Below are 20133 nucleotides of genomic sequence, written 5' to 3'. Positions count from 1 at the left end.
GGCATCATGTCTTCACCCTGGTCCCCTGCAGTGACGGTACACTGCGATGACAGGTCGCAGGGAGGGCCACTTGGCTCCCCACAGCTACAAAGTGCCACTTGAAGCAGACGCTGGTGCTGCGAAGGGCTGACCCAGTGTGGCTCTGCAGTCACCACTGCGCCTGAAAGGGCAGTGTGTGTCTGTGACTACTACAGCTGGAATAGGCATATCTTTTCCTTTACCCGTTTCATTATCTCAGTTGGCATCGCTGCTCTTTCAGGAATTACTTCAAGTGCATTGTAGTGGCCCTCTGGCAGCGCTCGCACTGAACCTCGCACACATGCACAGTCGTCACAATAGAGATGCTGGTGTGAAAGTTCAGCCGGACCAAGTATTTATAGCCACGGGCCGGTCTGCTCCAGAGTATAACGACCGCATCTGTCCACACTTTATATTCCTATGCAGTGTTTGAGTGTATCTTTGCGTGTGTCATACCAGCAGCTGTTTGAGATGAGCTGTGAGTGGTCGTGCACGGCGAAGATCCTGCTGGAATGACTGAGACAGACACAGCACTGTCCACAGGCCGGCGTTACACACTCACACTTGTGCATGCGCACACACGCAGGCAGGCTCTTTCACCCATGGGGAGCGAGCCTCCAGGCTCTTTTGTGTGAAGGGGTGAGATCATTGTGGGGCAGATCATGGGGGGATGGAGTAAGGGGTTCCACACTGTAGACCTAAAGAGAGAAACTCCTCTTTCCATGTTTATTTCAGTCGCTTTCTGTTCAGCCCACTTTCCTCTTTAGGCAGGTCTGAATTCATCGGTGGCACAAAGGAGTGACCCAGGTGAATGGCATGAACACCATCTTTTGTACCCGCTCACTGAAGAAGTAGGGCACTCCCTGGTTTTATTTTACCCCGTTTGAGTTTTCCTCCGCCCTCGGGGGCTGCGGGACTGTACAGCCAACCTTTTGCACGTTTGCAAGGTGCCGCCACCGTGGAGCAAAACTTTACAATGCATCCTAGTACTAAGACCGTTTTCACCCTGAAACTGACTCATTAGGCTGAATTTTGAAATGGGCCAGCATCTGTGACCCATCAGCCTTTGACAGTCCACAGTTTACAGTGCTTTGTATACAGTATTATACTGTGTTGCAATCGTGATTATTGAAGGATTATACAGTAGTGTAAATGGGAATAACTGACGGTGTATCTAGAATTGCCGGTTTAACTGTCCAGCAATGATATACTCTGATGTGCATTGTATAAAATCGGAGTTCAGCAGGAAGAAAGCTGTTAAGATGGAAAAAACTGTTTGTGGATTTGGTGGTTTTAGTCCAGAGACGCCCGTAATGCCAGAGGTCAGGAGAGCTAACAGAGGCTGTGCTGGAGGGCAACAGGCTTTCATGCAGTCAAGGTGAGGATCAGCACTACACTCTCACTTGCTGGGGCTTCCAGGTATTCTCCTCTGTGCAGTGCAAAGCGCTGATCTTCCAGTAACAGACAGAAACCCATGAGCTGCAAACAGAAGTGGCTGCAACAAATGGTTCTTCAGTGTGAAATTGTTCATGGCACAAAAACGCGAAAGTGATTCTGATAGTGTTGATATTTTCCTATGTCGTTCTCTCAGAAAATAGTCTTTTATATGCAGGTATAAATTAAATCTTGCTGAATTACCATAAACCTATCCTGTCTTGTGTTACATTTCTCAAGGGCTTTCCTTTACCTGCTCCTCAATATGATCAGAGAGCAGCTCTGAAATTCTGATTTGATTACAGACAAGTACTGACATTGCTGTTCCCGTAACCACAAATACATCCAGCTTCCAGAAATCTCCCAGTCACTTACCAACACTACTCGTTTCAGCTACAAGGTTTAAAAGCATTCTTTTCAGTAAAGTTCTGAACAGTTTTTGAACTTGAGGTGGAGATTTGTAACACTACCAGTGTAAATGTCTTACGTTTGTTTCATAGTACTATTTTCTTCACAGTACATTTTGCACTTCTGTTGTGAATACAGCAGAATCCATGACACGTCCATTTCTGTCTGAGTTTCACAGGAACGACATTGCCTGTATCCACAAAAGCTTTCTAGTATTTTTTGTCATGGTTTGGACTGACCCTTCTCTCAGCGTGTTCAGACCAGACAAAGACTGTGACACTTGATCATCGGGGCTGGGGAGTAACACAGGAACAGGTTTTCACATGGGTAGGGAGGGGCCGAGCGCAACCTTTAGAGTCGGGGGCTCAAATTACAACACAAGACTTCATGTAGTGGAGGACTGGTTTGCCTGACACTTTTCCAAACCATTTCGTAATTTCTCACAAGAACTTTTGAGATGTACCTCTTGGGGTTAACAGGTTTTTCCTGATCTTCTTGCCTGCTGCGTGCTTGTACAAGTAAGACCAAAAAAATCCTTGATGTTTTTGCTCCCCCATCTGTGAACAATAGCTTTAAAGCTCGTGAGGCTAATCCCATGTCAACGCCGCCATTTACGGCCCCAAATGGATTTTATTTGTTCACCACACATAAAAGTGGACAATAAAACGAGCCCTGTCTGCCATTTTGTTGTGAGTGCATCTCGAAACTGAAGCCGGAGTTTGTCTCTGTGTCCTCTGAGTCCGACTGCAGGCTGCGAGATGAACATGTCAGCTACTCTAAATGTACCCTTGAAAGACTCGGAGATCAGTTTCCTCAGCTCGTGGAGTAACAGTAGTCGCCGCTCAGGGTCGCTCAGCCGCCTGGCATTGTTGCGACTTGGTTGCCATGGCAGCATCACTATTTATCTTTCCTGGGCTGTCAAAAAGAGACATTTGTATGGTTGTGGGGACTGTGGTGGAAGAAAAAGGTCAAATGATTCGCACTCCCACAGTTGTGGCCATCGGTTGCTATTTCGTCTCGTGGGGCAATCCAATCATTCATTTCAGTACTTGTGATCTGATGGTAATCCTCAATAAAGGTGCATATCAAAGAGTCAGAAATGTGTCTGGCACTGTGTCAAGTTGTGTTCAGTGTTGCCGTGAGTGACTGTCTATGTTGCACTTCCCTTTTTGTTGCAGAAGTGATATAACATCACATATCATAGACTAATCCTTCCTGTCAAAGCAACTTGTCTGTTACGGTTACAACAAATAATGCGCTGTGCTGGCTCTGTACCATTTTCAAATTGACCGTTACACTTGCTGACATGTGAACCTGATGCAGTTTTTACACTGTCCCACATAAAGGAGACATTTAAGATCTTTATCTGCACAGATTTCTGTAAAAAAAAAAATGTTTGTGTAAAATGTAAACAGCTTTATTTTATGAAATCGTTTCTGGATATAAAATAAATAGAGCTCGTAAATGTGGATATTGAAAGAGAAAAAGGCCAGGGTCAGTAGATTCTGTTCAGTTCATGGATCTGCTGCTTCATATTTCTGATTTAATATTTGGGTCCCTGCTGCTACTCTGTGGTGAGTAATGGCCATGCTGTCAGGATGTCAGTATGACTCACAGCCTTTACAGTTTTCATATAAACGTCATTATTGCAGAGAAAATCGAATGTCGAGGTTGGTGGTTGTGATATTTCAAAAGAGTAGCCAAACATAATAAAAAAATTTAAAAAAAGAAGAAGCTGGATATGGCTTGAGATCATTAAATATTTATTTGCAGGTTACTTTTTCCTGATCTGATATTCTTACTTTGTTGGAGTAATCATTGAAGTTACAATCTTATTATTTTGTTGAAATATCAATATATGCAACCAAATTTGGCAAAATGACGCACATTCTAGATGCTACTGTTACTCAGTAATGCACAGGGAAAGAGTTGGATATGGAACTAGACGGAGAATGTAGAGGTGGCAATTTTACCTTCTTGGGGATTGGCCAACTTGTTTTGGTGCAGCGCTGGGGTCGTTATAATTGCCAGGCTATTTTCTGCTGCATTGTATTAGTTGTTAGCAGCAGTCTCACTGTGCTACATAAGACCACAGATTTGAAACCACGATCAGAGATTTCATCACAATTCTTCAATCGGACACGGACGAAATCATTTAACTTTGTTGATAATGGATGCAAATCTACTCCAAAATTAAAGGTCATATTGTGACTGCTAAATGTAAACGAGTGACTTTTTGCTCTTCATAATTCCACCTGAATAGGATTTTTGCTTCTGGAAATAGATGGAAAGTATCCCAATATACAGCAATACAATATAATTAGAATTTCTATAGTAATGATCAGCTGATGTGTGACCTCCATATTTAAAGTTGAGACTACAATTTACAGGTTAATTGTTAAAACATCATAATTCAAAGTATCACAAATGGGTGCCATGCAGGCAGCTGCAGATTTCAAATGAATTGTCTGACCTGTTCCTACACTGTGATTTAAAAAAAAAAAAAAAAAAAAAAAGAATTCTGTTTGCCTAAACTGCTGAAGTGCAGATCTTCGTGCATGTTTGTTAAAAGCATATGTGGTTTGTTATAGAGCAGATATGGCCTGACAACTGCGATTCTTGCTTTTGAACTAGATTTTCACCGGTGAGATGTAACCATGGATACATTGCAGTAAATTTCTTCAGGGCAATGAGTCTTAGCCCTGACACTCCAATTTGCAGTTGTACTTCATGAAAAAATAAAATCTGGCTCCAGTCAAAACGAGGACAATTTTTAAAAGGAGTGAGACAGACAGGATTTTTCATTGTGTCGTGAAACAACTAGGCCACATCTGGAAGCATTCGTATGAATTTTTATATACAAGTACAAGCACGGACAGAGATTTCAGAGGCAAACAGTGAGGACGAGTGAATGTCTCGTAAAAAGACGGGTGGCCATCATCAAATTTAATCGGGATTCTTCACTTGACGCGCCAACCGGACCAAACATGGGCAGAACTCACATCACAGTCACCTGGTAGTCAGTCCACTTTTACAGTTAGTGGAAACTCAAAGTCACTCCCCTCTGCACGGATATGAAAGGAAAGTGGATTAGTTATGCTGCTTGAGGCTCCATGATCTTTTATTGGAGTGTTTTCCTGGCATTGTAATGACAAATGAGCAGTCCTCTGGGCAAACATCCAACTGCAGTTCTTGAAAAGGTACCTGGACTTGAAAACTGCTCAAAGTCAGTAATGACCCCTTGTGCACAGGCGACATGCCAAGTTCACCACTCGAAAAACTAAGCTGTGTGTTGTGGTCACTGAGAAAATGGGATGAATCCAAGACAAATATTATTTGTATTATTTGCTCATCGTTATATGCACCGACCAATGCATTCAGTCAATGTTTGTTTAATGGAAAGTGTGTCAACTGTTCTTCTCAAGGACATGGATGCAGCAGGGACGCAGCTGGAAACAGCTTCATGTTTTTAGATTTGCCGCGTCACAACAATATAAAGTGAGCTGTATAAAGTCATAGGGTGTTTAAGTTGCATCCACAATGTCCAGGGCCGTCTGTACTCGCTGTGATTGTGCAGAGCAGCTCCTTTTTCCTTTTTTTTTTTCCCCCCCATCCTCCTGCCACAGCTGACTCACCGCTGGAAAAATTGAACTTCCTGTATCCGTCCTAAGGGCTCCTTTGAAGAGGAGGCGAGCTTTAAGTTACTCTTTTCTCTTTAGACCACCATTTGCTTTGTCGTTTTTTTTTTTTTTTTGCAGTTTGAACCAGTAAATCAAATATTGTCCTTTTCTTCTCATTATGTAGTATTTCTTTGACCACACGTTCAAAAAGTGCCCTTTTTAGTTTGTGAACAGAGATGTCATTGAAAAGTAAACTGGAGCATGGCGGCACTAGATCTGTGTACTGGTTCGCTGGCTGTGATCTAAACTTGGTGGCATGACTCATCACTTTGAGAAAACATGAACTTCTATTGAATGCATTCAATCGGGACAAGCTTGGGGCTTCGCAATTTTAACTGTGGAAAATCGCCAAATTTTCCGCGAACAAGTTAAACCTCTGACCATATTCAAAGTGTTTTTTTCAGACTCACTTTGGTGTCTGCTTGATTAACGCTCCCCGTGGCATTTCTGAGCATTCCTCCGGGCTCGGGCGCTCTTCCCCGGCTCTGTGCTGCCATCAGATCTTTCACTGGCTCCATGTGTTTGGAGCAGCGTGGTGATATACAGTGACAAGAGCGTGAATGTCCGTGGATCCAGTCCCTTCGTCAACCCCTCTCCTTAGTTTGTTTGCTTCATTGTGGGGCCGGAGTCCTAAAGGATTCTTTTATGGCTTTGCCGGTAGTATTATTTAGCATTCTGTGTATGTTTGCAGTTGAGTCCGTCCCACTGTCCCACACTGAGATGTCAGAGCTTTGCTTCCAGTTTTCAGTTCCACTATCTGCAGTAGGGGTTATGCATGTATGAAACTGTGGTCGAGATGTACGAGAACGGAGATTTCTTGACCTTATACACAACATTCCCAACTGATTACATATCCTTTTATTTCTCCGCCTAGGTACGTCCAGCCATGATTGAAGACAAGGGTCACCGCGTGACCGACTACTTCGTGGTGGCCGGGCTGACCGACAAGTCCACGCCCCTCGAGCAGGACCTGTCCGAGGCCAAGTCCAGTGGGCCCAAAGCGCCCATCACCGACTTAGCCGTCATTAACAAGTCGGCAGGAGAAGCCGTGCCCGAGGGCTTCACGTGCATCGACAGCACCAGCAGCGGCCAGCCAGCAAATCTCAATCATGGCAGCATCAAGAGTCCTGAGCTCTTTCTGTGTTATAAGAGGGGTCGAGGGAAGCCGCCGCTCATCGACGTCGGGTGAGTGACTGATTTCTTTGCTGTGAAACATCAAATAGTAGCCCGCTCTTTTGTGTACTTTGACCACAATCAGAATATTTCAGCCCAGTGTCGGTAATAAAAGGCATGTTTTTACCCACTCTCACACAAAACCTTTGCAGCAATGTAATCAGAACTTGTTCAAACCAAGCAATCATTATTTTAAGGGCTGTGTATGGGAAGGAATCAGGGAATGGCTCCACGTTTACCAAACAAGATGTATGATATTTGAGTGTATTGATTTTTTTTTTTGTGGCTCTAATCAGTGAGTTGGTAAGATTTCAAACTTTTGTGATAAATTGCTTAATATTTAATGATCTGCAGATTGCAGTAATTCTCCATTTCTGTTCTCCTGGATTTAAATCTTCAATTATTATTATGGTTGTATTTTTGATTTATTTGCACGCTAATGTTTCCATGCTTTAAATCCATCTTGTGATTTTAAAAAAGCGATCAAATTCAACTAGTGACAGCCCAATCCCTTTACTTGACTTCAGCCACCAGATACTGATGCTGTGATTCACTGCATTTAAGACATTATTATGGCTAAAAGACTGGGGCAGAGGGATGCAATATAAAAAAAAACATGCATTTAGATAGATAGGCAATTGTTGTAAATATGCACAAATAAAAAGTTGGATTTAAAGGAAAACCCTGATTAGCTTACTCTCTTGTTAAATTTAAAACCACTAACTCAGCTATTAAGCCAACGTTTATAAAATAAGTGTGTGTGTGTGTGTGTGTGTGTGTGTGTGTGTGTGTGTGTGTGTGTGTGTGTGTGTGTGTGTGTGTGTGTGTGTGTGTGTGTGTGTGTGTGTGTGTGTGTGTGTGTGTGTGTGTGTGTGTGTGTGTGTGTGTGTGTGTGTGTGTGTGTGTGTGTGTGTGTGTGTGTGTGTGTGTGTGTGTAAAGTGAAGGTGATTATTTATCCTTTAAACTCTATAGTTCCAAGAGAAACCCCGGCTGGCTCAGTCCACAGATCTTGCCAGATCTTACCATGTTATAGCCACAGATATGAGTTTTGACACTAAACAAAAAAACTTCCAGCCAGGTCCCGGTGCTGCAGGGACTGATGTGTGCGTGGCCTCCAGACCATAGCAAGCCACACAGGAGCAACGGCTCAATCCAATCGGCAAAGAAATAAAAAGCCAGACACGGGAAACAGATGCAGCAACAATTTCCATTTTTCCCATCATTAGTCTGGAACTGCATCCTACACAGCAACATGAATATAAACCAGCCTGACATTAAGTTGCTCTGCCAATCGAGGTCACCATCTGTGCATGTTGGCCTGTAAAAGTTTTCCTTCCAAACAGACTGTTGCGTGTGGTTTCATCGGCCAACAATGATTTTTCTGTCTTTAGTTCAACTTTGGCGATAAAACGTGTCCTTCGATCATGGATGGAAGTAGACCTGTTGAGCAGCTTTATTGACTTTATTGAGCATAATAATAAAGCAGCTTTATTGACCCGAGTTCATCAGAATTCCTTCTAAGCCAAACTTCCCGTCTCTGACTCGGTTGTAATTTTCCAGTTTCGTCCTTTTACCACATAAAAGGGAACTACAATATAGTTTACTTAACTCTGTCTAGTAAGCTTGAAGGTCTTACTCACCCACCCACCCCACCCCCTCCACCTCCAACCCCAACCCCACCCCAGTGCAGCCAGACCTGTAATCTACGTTTCATCATCAGTGCTTTTACTCTAAACTCATCCGCATGGCCTCAGTGATGCAACTGCCCAGGGCAATTAAGTTCCCCACACACCTAAAGTCTTTGTGCAAACAGTTTGTGCGTCCCACTAACAAACTGGAGTTTCCAGTTCCACGCAGCACCCGTTCTGGAAGATTTCCGTTTACTCTGCAAGGTCGAGACTTTTTGAAGTTTGAAAAGCTTCCTCTGTCTCCGTGTCAGACTGCCTTCAGTTGTTCTTGACAGGTATTTACTTTATTTCATGAGTTTCTGAAGACGTTCCTAGAACGACATGGAATGCTCATGAGCCGTTTCCTTTGAGAGATTGTGCAATCCTGTCCAGTATGCAAATAGCTACATCGGAAGGAGAAAAAAACATGCCTACGTAGATATTTTGTTTTTATCCAGGCGAGTGCTCATATGTGCCCATTGATGCATCAGAGTCTGAATAGTAAGTTCTTAACTATCTAAGAGATATGCAACAGGTGAACATTTCGGCTCGTGTTTTCCTCCCTTATCAGCTGAGCACGGAAAGAGTAACTGCAAACCTTGAAAGCCATAAATCCTGTACCCATCCTCCTGTCACGTGTGCTGTCCATGAAGCATTCCCAACCCGGGGCTCCGGAGCGTTACCACTCACTGTGCCCATTAGGACGCCGGTTTTGTTTCCTAAATGAGAATCTGCTGGCAACTGTCTTCCCGGCCTCTTTAGGTTTGTCCGGCATCTCTTTTCAGAATAAATGGAGTGTTTCAGAACTGGAAAAAAAAAAACCTGTTTTAGTCTTAGGTTGTAGTGAGAGCTGCTGGCCTCCCGTGTGGCTTTGTCCAGAAAGAAAGAGAGATCATGGAGCATGATGCTATAGAACTGCTGCAGCCAAGCAAAGAAATACCAACCCTCCACAGCAGGGCACTTATTTCTTTCCTAACTGTGACATTTCCCAGCAGGGTTGCTTAAGGATACATAGACGGGTATCAGATGATGCATGTTTGATGATCTATGGATAATCGGTTTATTTTAGACTCAAATGGATAGAGTAGTCCTGTTAATGTCTGGGATTTAATTTAGTCACTGAGCAAAAATGTCTGAATCACGTCATCCGTATGAGAGAAGCTCTGGTTTCCGTTTGGATCCAGTGTGAGAAGAACAAAGCCGGGGGTGCTGACCACACACCGATCCTCCTTGTAAAGCAGGAGAGACAGATTATTCTCTCTACAGAGCCACTTTAACGTCGTCTTTGTTGTTAATATAAAACAATTCCCAGATTTGAATGTGATTTGATAGTTTTGTTGGTTTCGTCTTATTTTTCACAATTTCAAGTCACAGTGGATTCTTTCTTTTTGTTGATTGTGTTTAAGTCATGTACACAATGTAATCCATTGCCCAATTGATTTGTGACATGTCTGATTTAGAAAAAAAGAAAAGTTTATGTTGCAGTAATAACAGAAGATATCCAATTTAATGCGGTTCTAAATCTGACCCGGCTCAACATCACCTCAGTCTGAGTGCCTCACTTCATCCGAGTTTCATGTGATTGATTGAAGTGAGGCGGCGTCATTGTGCAGCGGAGGAGGCGAGCCATCAAGATCACATTTCAACACTGTATGAAACACCACATCCACAGTTCCAATCACGCACACCTGTACAGACGTAGCAGCCACTGACCACAAAAGGCCATTGTTAATATTTCAGCTCTGATTTCACAACTTGAACATTGATACAGTGTTCTGCGTATGCGGGTCACTTGAGAGCTGTAGATTGTTCATAAAAAAAAAAAGAAAATTGTGAATGAGTTTTAACAGGGACAGTGGAGGCCTGGAGGAGTCATTCCCAACCAGGGGGGCCCGACCGCTATCGGGGGTGCCAAAGATTCATGGAGCGAGGGGTTGTGAAGACCTCTTGAATTGAAGAAATAAAGCATTTTTTATTTATTTTTATTAAATACGTCAGTTTGCATTTGAATAATTTATGTCACAAAACTACTGCGGAGGTTTGCAGGATTAAATCCCCCGTCTAACTTCATCTGCTCCTATTGTGTGTGTTGTTATGGTGCACTATTTATAGTTTTCTTCTTCCTCCTCTCCTTAGACCTGAAGAAGTTTCAAACATCCAAATTGTTCACCCAAAATCTGCCCTATATCTGAATACACAATTGTCGACATCCAGTCAGGAAATACAACTTTGTACAACGGTGATGGGAACATAAACTAGACAGGAACGGGATCGAGACGGTCAGGAATTTGTCTGCTCTGAGAGTTATTCTTCAAGGAGGAGAGGGATCATGTAGAGCTGCTTTTCAACCAAAAGCACCCCAAACATTTAGTCTCAGGTGCTCTTATGTTGCCCGCGTTTCTACTTGGGCCTGAAGTTCCATGAGTATTAAGCAAATCATCCTGATGTTTAAATCCAGGAGGGCAATTAGCAGAAGACCGAAGTCGTATCACAACAACCCCATAAAAACAAAGGATCCTTGTTTGACAGGCTGAAAGCATCAGGGAGGTTTATGTGCTTTTTGGATGGTGCTTTATTGTATTGTCAATGAATTCATTAGGCAACACAGGGAAGGAGATGAGCTTTTCTGGCATTTCTGGCCAAAATCTGATGAATTTTCTAACTTGGAAAAAGTTCCTGTGAACAAAATACAGCTTATATGCATCTTAAAAGGCTGATTTAGTACATTTACTCTCAAGGTAATACTGCAGTACGATATCTCTAGAGTGTGTTCAGTCAAAGAAAATAAATAAACCCTGTAAATTTTTTGATGAGATGCAGTGAACACAAGGAAATATAAATAAAACAACTAAATTAAAATCAAAACAAACTCTTTTGAATATTGGAAAAAAAAAAAAGTCCCAAGAGGCCCCGTGACGAAGTGTAATTCCCCTGGAAGTTAGGTTGTGATCCTGACTGGAGTCTTTCTTTTCAGCTTCCTGTTACAAATTCCTGATTTGTTGTTGGCATTCTCTTTCTGTTTTTCTACTCTGCTACGCCATTAGTATTGAGTTATTTTCCTGTTGGCAAAGGAACCGTGTTTGAAAACTAAAAGCACTTTTAAGTTACATTCCTGAAAACTGTGAAGACTTCATCTTTTCTTCTATATTCTCGCCCGCATGCACATATTTCTTTTACTCCTTACGAAGGCCTATAGCAGCCACATGTCGCCTTCATCTGTTTGTCTCTCGCAGGGTGTTGTACGAAGGCAAGGAGCGTCTGATCCAGGGCTGTGAGATCATCCAGGCCACGCCGTACGGCCGCTGCGCCAACGTCAACAACAGCTCCGCCTCGTCTCAGCGCATCTTCATCACCTTCCGTCGAGCTCCGCCCGTCCAGCCCCAGAATTCCCTGGCCGTCACCGACATTTGTGTAATCCTCACCAGTAAGGGGGAGATACCACCGCACACCTTCTGTAAGGTGGAGAAGAACCTCAATGGCGGCATGGTAAGTGTGATTTCTGTAACTCTGCTGAAACGTTTCCAAGTAAACACAAACATGAGTGTGAACTTGTGGCGACTCTTTCAGTGGGGCTCCAGCGTGTTCCTCTGTTACAAGAAATCTGTGTCTTCGTCCAATTCCCTCAGCTACAAAGCTGGTGAGTAAAAGTGTGACAATGGTTATGATTGTAAATTTCATGAAAAGTTAAAACAACAACTTCAGCTGCCATGTTTTGCGAGTGCTACCCAGAAATGTCATTTCATTACAATGCCTCTGCTGCATTGTTATTAAAAGATGGCTCTTCAGGTTAGATTAACATGTTTAGCGCAATTGGTGATTATATATAATAAATGTACCTGTAATTATTAAGTAATACAAAAAGATATATTTATGATTAAACATAAATTTGCTTGTTAGCTCTGTTGCCTCACAGGTTCTGGAGCTCAGTGGTCTTTCTTTGTGGAGTTTGTATAGCCTTTTATGCGTACGTACGTACGTACGTATGTGTGTATGTGCGTTTGCTTGCAATTTCCCCTCACAGTTCAAAGACGTGGGTCTGAAATCCTGTTTCTAATTTTGGGGTGAACTGTCCAGGTTGTAACCTACTTTCTTCTTTAGTCGGTGTTGAGTGATGCAGGCATAAAAATGAATGGATATTTGGACTTTAATATGACATTCATTGGCGATATACAGGTTGTAACTGTTATTTTTACATTCTTGGTTGAAAAGATTTTCGATTCGTGTTGTCAATAATGATTGGTGCCAATGTTAATGAGTTTTCAGCTTTTGCTGAACGATGTGACACGCTGATAACAAAAGCACAGCACAGTGCGGAATGGGGCCGCATTGTGTGTCGTCTCACAATCGGCCGATCTTGTGTTTGTGTGTCGGAGCTCGAGCAGGCGGCTCCTTCACTGTGTCTCTGTGATCGGACAGAAGATGGTAATTGCTCATTACAGCTGGTATTTTGAACTGCTGTGTGACATTTTGCCTGACCGAATGTTTGGCCTTTCCAGCATTTCATTGTGCAATCAGTGTTTGTGTGAATATGCACACACACACACACACACACACACACACACACACACACACACACACACACACACACACACACACACACACACACAGAGATGCTGGCTTTATCTTTTTGGCAGGCTGTCTTCCTGTGAGGTTGCTGTTTATTCAGCTGAGACAACTGTGCATCCTGCCACACCCAGAATTTCTGTGACGTGTGTGCGTGCAACATGAAGAAAAAATGTGGAGCATTTCTGTAGTGACAGTTAAATTGTTTGAGCTTTAAGCTGCAGTATGATTTGAATTTTATTGTAAGATCTAAATAACGAGTACCTTGTGACTTATTCTGTGGATGTAATACACACGGGAATCATGGAGTTATAATATGTGTTTTTGTTTTTCTGCAGGTCTGATCTTTCGTTACCCAGAAGAGGATTATGAGTCTTTTCCTCTGTCTGAGTCTGTACCCTTATTCTGTTTGCCCATGGGCGCCAAGATCGAGTGTTGGGCTCCGGACACTCGTGATCCTCTGCCAGTCTTTTCCACGTTTGTCTTAACCATCTCTTCAGGTGAAAAGGTGAGTCCAGCAGAGTCCAACTCAAGCTTCAGCTATAAAGTGGCTGGTCAATGTGAAAGTAACCTTGGTTGTTTGTCCCCCTGTGCCGCCAGGTGTATGGGTCAGCCATTCAGTTCTATGAGCCGTATCCCGTGGATGTGTTGAGCGAGAAGCAGAAGATCCACCTGGGACTGCTCACCACAGTGGAGAAGAAGATGATCCCCAACCGGCCTGTGAACACCAACAAATGCATCTGTCTGCTCTCCCGATGGCCTTTCTTTGAGTCTTTCAGAAAGTTCCTGATGTTCCTCTATAAGCTCTCCGTCTCAGGACCGCACCCACTGCCTATTGAAAAGTAGGGAAACACTGCTGGAATGTCGCCAGTCACTCATACGTTAAATTAACTTTTTTTTTTCTTTTTTTTTTCTATTTAAAAAATGAGATTATCCGTCTCTGGCTTGAACTCGTATTTCTTTCAACAGGCACATCTCGCACTTCATGCACAATGTGTCATTCCCTTCCCCTCAAAGACCCCGAATCTTGGTTCAGGTGAGACTTCACATAATTGATGACTTTAAAATACAAAATCTAATCGGAATGAGCTGGTATAACAACTCGGCGTATTAGACTGTAGCCTTATAACAGCCGATGTTAGTATTGTTTTCCAAGAGGTAGAGTTTTTGTTTAAAGCCTGCAAGCACAACACTAGGACGGCACTTTTTCAAACCTGGAAGTAGTTCCTATACTGTGTTTTTCTTTCAAGCATGAAATCGTTAAAAGTCAATGCCACTGTGGCCTCACAAGCATCTTGTTAAAGTATCTCTGGGATTAGTTCACTCAGGTAAGACCTTGAGACCTTGATGAGGTTTTAGAGGCCAGTAAAACTGTTATGAGAACAGAAAATCGCTGGAAAGCTGTCGGTCAATACATTTTATGGCCTTCCATATATAGGCTTCAGTTCAGTGCTTTTATTGGAGCTGCGGAGTTCTTATTCTCTCGGACAATCAGTGAAGGCTGTGGATTCTAGCAGCTCTCTGTAATTTTTCTGACAAAATATTCGACTCCGTTTTGATAAAACCAGCTACAAATATGCAGAGGAACTCCTGCTATGTTTCAGCGTTTCCTGCAGATGCCTTCAGTGCTCCGCGAACCTTGAGGCAAAGCAAGCAGCTCTCTGTTAGCGGCACACATTTCACATTTTGAATCATCAATCCAGATCAGGTTGCTGTCACTTTTATGCACTCTGGAAGGTTCTTAAATCTTTCTTAGGTTCTGGTTCAATCTACACATTTAATTTCTCTTCTTTAACCTGGTTTATTATCACCGTTTAGGCGTGTAGTGAGATACATGACTGGTATTTCAAGATGTTGATTGAAAAGAGGTCTTTCTTGAACAGTGTAAAGGCGCCACCGGATTTCTTTTTCATATCAATTCTGAAGATATGAGACAGCAGTCCAACTCCAAAGTTAGCGAGTGAAACAGAAGTGCTTAATATGTCCTTACTGTGTGTGACTTCTGCTTTAATACTTTTGATTTTCTCTTGCAGCTGTCGGCACATGACACTTTGATCCTCTCGCAGCCCGTGTGTACACCTTTACCCCTCAGGTACTTGATCATGGAATACTTCACAAATTACACTTGTTTGTTTCCTCAGTGGACTGAAGAAATGCCAGAGTTTTCCCTTAAGTTTACTAAAAGACGTTAAGTTTCAGCTGCTCCATTCCAGATGATTTAATCCTCATGTTTGATTTGGCACAAGTGTCATGCCGACCTTGTCTCTCCATTTAAAGCTAAATAAAAATATATTGGCTTTATGTTATTTACCTCATTGACATAGCAGCATATCACCTCTGTCTTTCCGTGGTCACATGTTTACAATTCTCCTGCAGACTTTACACAGTTTTTTTTATACCATGGAATGTTTGTATGTGCAGCCATAATGCATGGACACACACAGTCGAGCACACTCCCACCACTGTGCAGAAATGTCAGTAAATATGTTGAGTCGACTACCTAAAAAGCAAAAACGTCTGCCTTTTTAAACTATCCCCGTATAGCGAAGATCGTAAAGCTGGCTCACCTGTGAAGAGCAGCTAGATTAGCTCCCCTACATCAGGACCAAGTACGGAAAAGACAGTGCTGCTGACATGCAGCTAAAGTCCAGTCACTTTTTAAAGGGGGAAAATCTCCCCATGGCCGATCTCACGCATGCACTCGCATTGAAGAATCCCATTGAGGGTATGGGCCAACAAAACGGACACTAAAACTAAAAGCCGCAGTTTTGTTCTGATTCGACCATGAAAAATGAATGTCACAGAAAATATCCAAATGCATCATAGAATAGATAGAAACTGTCATTGTGACTTTACATAATTTTGCAGCTTCAGACGCTGCTTTATGTAATTCCGACGCTGTAAACTGATGACTCGACATACGAACACAGTCTGCTGACTGATACTTAACATTGTTTGTCTCACTGTTGTTGCTCATCCAGCATTATGGGAATTACATAGAAATGTAGCACAAATATCATGATGTAGCCTTTTTCAGTTGGTATATTAGTTTATATTAGTAAAACACTGTATCAAGTACATGTTCTGATATAGTTAGAAATATATCCGTATTTGAAACTAGAGCGGGATTAAGAGTTTTTCTTACTTGACAGAGAATAATTTTGGATTATTATTACATTACATATTAATTTAAGATGATGGTCTTATTTTGTGCTTTTGCACGTTGTTACATCCATCCTGGGAAGACTCAGATTTGACTTGCGTGTTTGTTATTCAGCCTTCTTCGCCTTTGTGTCTTTACCTCTGGCTACAAAACCATTTATTAAAAAGACTGAAGACTGCCGATCCTTCTCATATTTACCTTTTGTATTCATTCTCTTTTAACTCTTCCGTGGTGTTTTCTTCTCCCTCTGCAGCGGGGCGGACTACGGCACCCTGCTGGTGAACCTGGGCTCTGAGAACTGCGCCACGCTGCTGCACTTTGTCCTGCAGGAGAGCAAGATCCTGCTCCACTCACTCCGGCCCGCCGTGCTCACCGGAGTGGCCGAGGCTGTGGTGGCTGTGAGTATCACACAAAACAACGTTGCTGGCAAGATTCGATTCAAGCCACAATGGTGCAGTCGTATCTGCATTCACTCTCAAGTCAATTTAACATAGTGTTATTTTGGAACTTGAAAAATAAAAACACGGATCATTCCCGGCTAATAAAGAGTTTTAAATGAGCGACACCTTTACCTCAAGACACTGCATATTGTTTATAGTTCTACCCGATAGATGAGCTTGTTCACTGACCACATAAGGTATTTTAATACCCATGTGTTGTTTATATGGACTTTGATCATAATTTCAATCGCAGCTCAAAATAAACAGAAGATTTTATATGATACAGTTTTAATTGGATTGGCATGCTGGTGCAGCTACTGGTAATCTTCAACGTTCTAAACGTCTTTTGAATTAGAAATCCCGCTACTAAGCGTAAGAGATAATACAACTGCTATTATACAACAGGTCATGATAAGTAATAGTATCTATAATGTCATTTTGTTTTCATTGTTATTTCACTTTATCCATCATTCTGTTTTTGTTTGCCAAATGTGACAAAATAAGGTTTTGTTTTTCGATGCAGAATGTCGCATTCAGCAAAAATCCCTTTTATGCAATGAATCGGTTGTGATCAACAACAGACCAAATTTCTGCAACATCTCCAAATGGAGATGATGATGATGATGATGATGGTCTTGCTGTAGGAACCCAGTTAAAATTCATTGGAACTTAAAGTGTACACAGCTTTTTCTCTACACTCAAGGCCAAGACTTACTTTAAAACTTTAAACTCCATTTGATTAACCGTGAGCATAATCTTTAATTGTGTGTAGTAACCGTTATGGTCCCTCTGGTCTCTCCTCAGATGATCTTCCCCTTCCAGTGGCAGTGTCCATACATCCCCCTCTGTCCACTCTCCCTGGCAGGTGTCCTCAATGCTCCATGTCCGTTCATAGTGGGAGTGGACTCCCGCTACTTTGACCTGTACGACCCTCCTCCAGATGTTGTCTGTGTGGATCTGGACACAAACACTATTTACCTGTAAGCTGTTATTTACAATGTAATTGAAACTATCCTAATCCAAAAGAAGTTGAAAGAAAGCAGAGCGGTACTTCCAAAAGCAGGAAGCCTTTTTTTTTTTGGTGCAGCTCTCTTGTTACTTCCAGCTAACTAACTCTGCGGTATTGTTCACTGCAGGTCTGATGAGAAGAGAAACAGCAACTGGAAGAACCTCCCAAAGAAACCCTGCAAGAGTCTCATCAACTCTCTGAGCAACTTGCACCACCAGCTGGCAACAGGTACAAACTGCATGTGGTTTTCTCCTTGAAAGAAAACCTCAACCATTTACCAACTGCATGAAAGGAAGGAAGGTCAATAAACAGCCATAAACAAGCATGTTTGAAATTCATGAGTTTGAAATAGCCTTTGAAATTTTTTAAAGCGACTTAGTTTCTTCCATCTTTGTAACAATATATATAAGGCTGCTCAGTATATCACAAATGTATTATTATCTCAATATCAGATGTATATACTGTGGTCGGCGCCTTCATGGACGGCAAACTGCAAATTTTAGATATGAAAAAAAAGAAGGATTAATTTTTAACAATTACAGAATTAATTAAAAAAAAAAATTGATAAACTATCAGAAGAACTGCAGTGTTTTTTTGTAAAAGAAGCCTTGAAGCAGAAAGACATTAACATCGTCTCCCTAACTGTTAATTGTTATCTTAGACCAGAAGAAACATAAACAATCAAATAATAAATAAATTTTTTTGATCAATTGGCTTTTTTTGTACATATACAGTGTCTGAAGTAAATTATTTAGTTTAGGTCACTTACTGACATCAGGCCAAAATAAAACATTATATTATTTGGCATAAAAAAGCCACTAAGTGAAGCTGGAATCTTTAACAAAGAAATTAATTTTTTCAAACTGTATGTTTTTAACCGGTTTGGAGAAGTTATTCATCAACCAATCATTGCAGCTCTTAACTAGTTGACACGAACAAAAGTGAGACATTGTTTACAACATTTGACAGGCCCTGGTTTGTGTTTGCAGTTGCAGTGCGTCCAATATCGCAGGACAGCTCCGCCGTGGACATGACCCCCATTGAGGCCGATTTCACCTGGCACAAGAAAAAGACGTCTCTGGAAATGGAAATCCAGGAGGCCTTCCTCCGCTTCATGGCCTCCATTCTGAAGGGCTACCGCTCGTACCTCAAACCCATCACGGAGGCGCCCACTGTAAAGGCCACGGCTGCAGATTCGCTCTATGACCTGCAAGGTGAACGCCTGACCTCATGTCATGCGATTGACTTGTCGAGCGTTTTGCAATCCATTTATAGTTTTGAGCCTTCATTGAAGTCTTCACACCTGAGTGCACCATTACTGGCATCTCTATTTCAAGAGGCACCGCTGGTATCGTCAGTCTCTGCTAATGCTGGGAAATTAGTTTGAAAATGATCTACCTGGGTGACGCTTCAGATATTTAAACACTTTTCTAAATAGCAATTATTGATTAGTGAATGAGGGTCATTCAATAGATATAAATACTCAGAGCCCTTATGTGTGGTACAGTGGTGTCAAGTTAAGTGTAGTCTGAGGCCATAATTGGGCCAAACCCTTGAAATGGCAGCATTAAAGAAACAGCAACCTATAATTAAAAACAAATCTCAGTCTATTTTGTCCCACAGGATGTATGTGTGACTCGTACAAATCACTCTAACCTATCAAGTCCTGTTTGGGCATATTCTTATAATCACCTATTTCTTACATTCGCTCCTTGGATGTCTGCAGGTTTTCTCAAAAGCAGAGACCGAGCGCATCAGAAGTTCTACTTGATCCTCACCAAGACCCAGATATTCATCCGTTTCATCGAGGAGTGCACCTTCGTCAGCGACAAGGACACCGGCCTGGCGTTTTTTGACGACTGCGTGGAGAAGGTGACCACCGACCCGGTGTCAGGCGCCTTGTGCACAAAGCTGCATGCTGGTGTTTTGTTTTCTCCTTGCCAGAGGTTTCCTTCCAGGGACAAGCCTTTGTTTTATGTTGGTTTATTGGCAAAATAACTTTTGTGCACTGGGAGACTAAGGAAGCTCAGATTTCCTCTGATTCATTCTGTCCCCTTTGCTCTCTTTCCTCTTCTTGCAGCTTTTTCCCTCTGATAAAATCACCGACAAGGGCACCAAGGTAATTGTGTAGACTGTAATTGGATTTCCTTCCTGCTTTTTTTTTTTTTTTTTTTCCTCACCCAACATTATAATTTTCCATTCTCAGCAATAATTATGGGTGTTTCCTCCTTTTTTCTTTTTTTTTTTTTTAATTCCTTCATTCATAACAAAATTATAAAGGCACATTTTGCTGCTTAGCCGTGAAGGCATCATTCTTCAAACATGTGAAGTCATTTACTTTCAGCCATCAGACTAAAACAACCATAAAATAAACTTGATAAAGTTTTTTCTGAAAAGAATGAAATGTTTGGATCCTTGCTTTAGGTTGAAGGAGAGTCATTTGAGGACACCAGAATTCTGGAGCTGGATGAGTCTCAAAAGAGCGAGCACACTGTTTTTGTCATGCCTCCCGAGCCGCCACCTGACGACGGGTCTGAACCGGCGCCTCGATACACGTGCGTCTGTCTCTGCCTCTTG

The 20133-nt window shown here is 42.2% G+C and overlaps 1 protein-coding gene across 2 annotated transcripts in view; it reads left to right on the top strand.

The window, feature by feature from the left end:
• The window catches only part of dennd4c (DENN/MADD domain containing 4C), a 33157-nt gene that overhangs the window by 5446 nt on the left and 7578 nt on the right, over positions 1 to 20133 (top strand). Inside the window, exons 2-15 of one of the 2 annotated variants that reach the window (XM_080486328.1) lie at positions 6415 to 6725; positions 11615 to 11867; positions 11949 to 12018; positions 13283 to 13452; positions 13545 to 13786; positions 13914 to 13980; positions 14978 to 15036; positions 16361 to 16505; positions 17352 to 17527; positions 17684 to 17784; positions 18546 to 18770; positions 19283 to 19428; positions 19637 to 19675; positions 19981 to 20111. In XM_080486328.1, the coding sequence (XP_080342454.1) occupies positions 6427 to 6725; positions 11615 to 11867; positions 11949 to 12018; positions 13283 to 13452; positions 13545 to 13786; positions 13914 to 13980; positions 14978 to 15036; positions 16361 to 16505; positions 17352 to 17527; positions 17684 to 17784; positions 18546 to 18770; positions 19283 to 19428; positions 19637 to 19675; positions 19981 to 20111 (2123 nt within the window). In that variant the 5' untranslated portion in view covers positions 6415 to 6426. The remainder of the gene's footprint in view (positions 1 to 6414; positions 6726 to 11614; positions 11868 to 11948; positions 12019 to 13282; positions 13453 to 13544; positions 13787 to 13913; positions 13981 to 14977; positions 15037 to 16360; positions 16506 to 17351; positions 17528 to 17683; positions 17785 to 18545; positions 18771 to 19282; positions 19429 to 19636; positions 19676 to 19980; positions 20112 to 20133) is intronic. The other variant, XM_080486329.1, reaches the window with a different exon arrangement.

This window comes from Lipophrys pholis (assembly GCF_963383615.2).
Source record: "Lipophrys pholis genome assembly, chromosome: 18".
In the NCBI taxonomy this organism is placed as follows: Eukaryota; Metazoa; Chordata; class Actinopteri; order Blenniiformes; family Blenniidae; genus Lipophrys; species Lipophrys pholis.
This window is presented reverse-complemented; position numbering and strand designations above follow the sequence as displayed.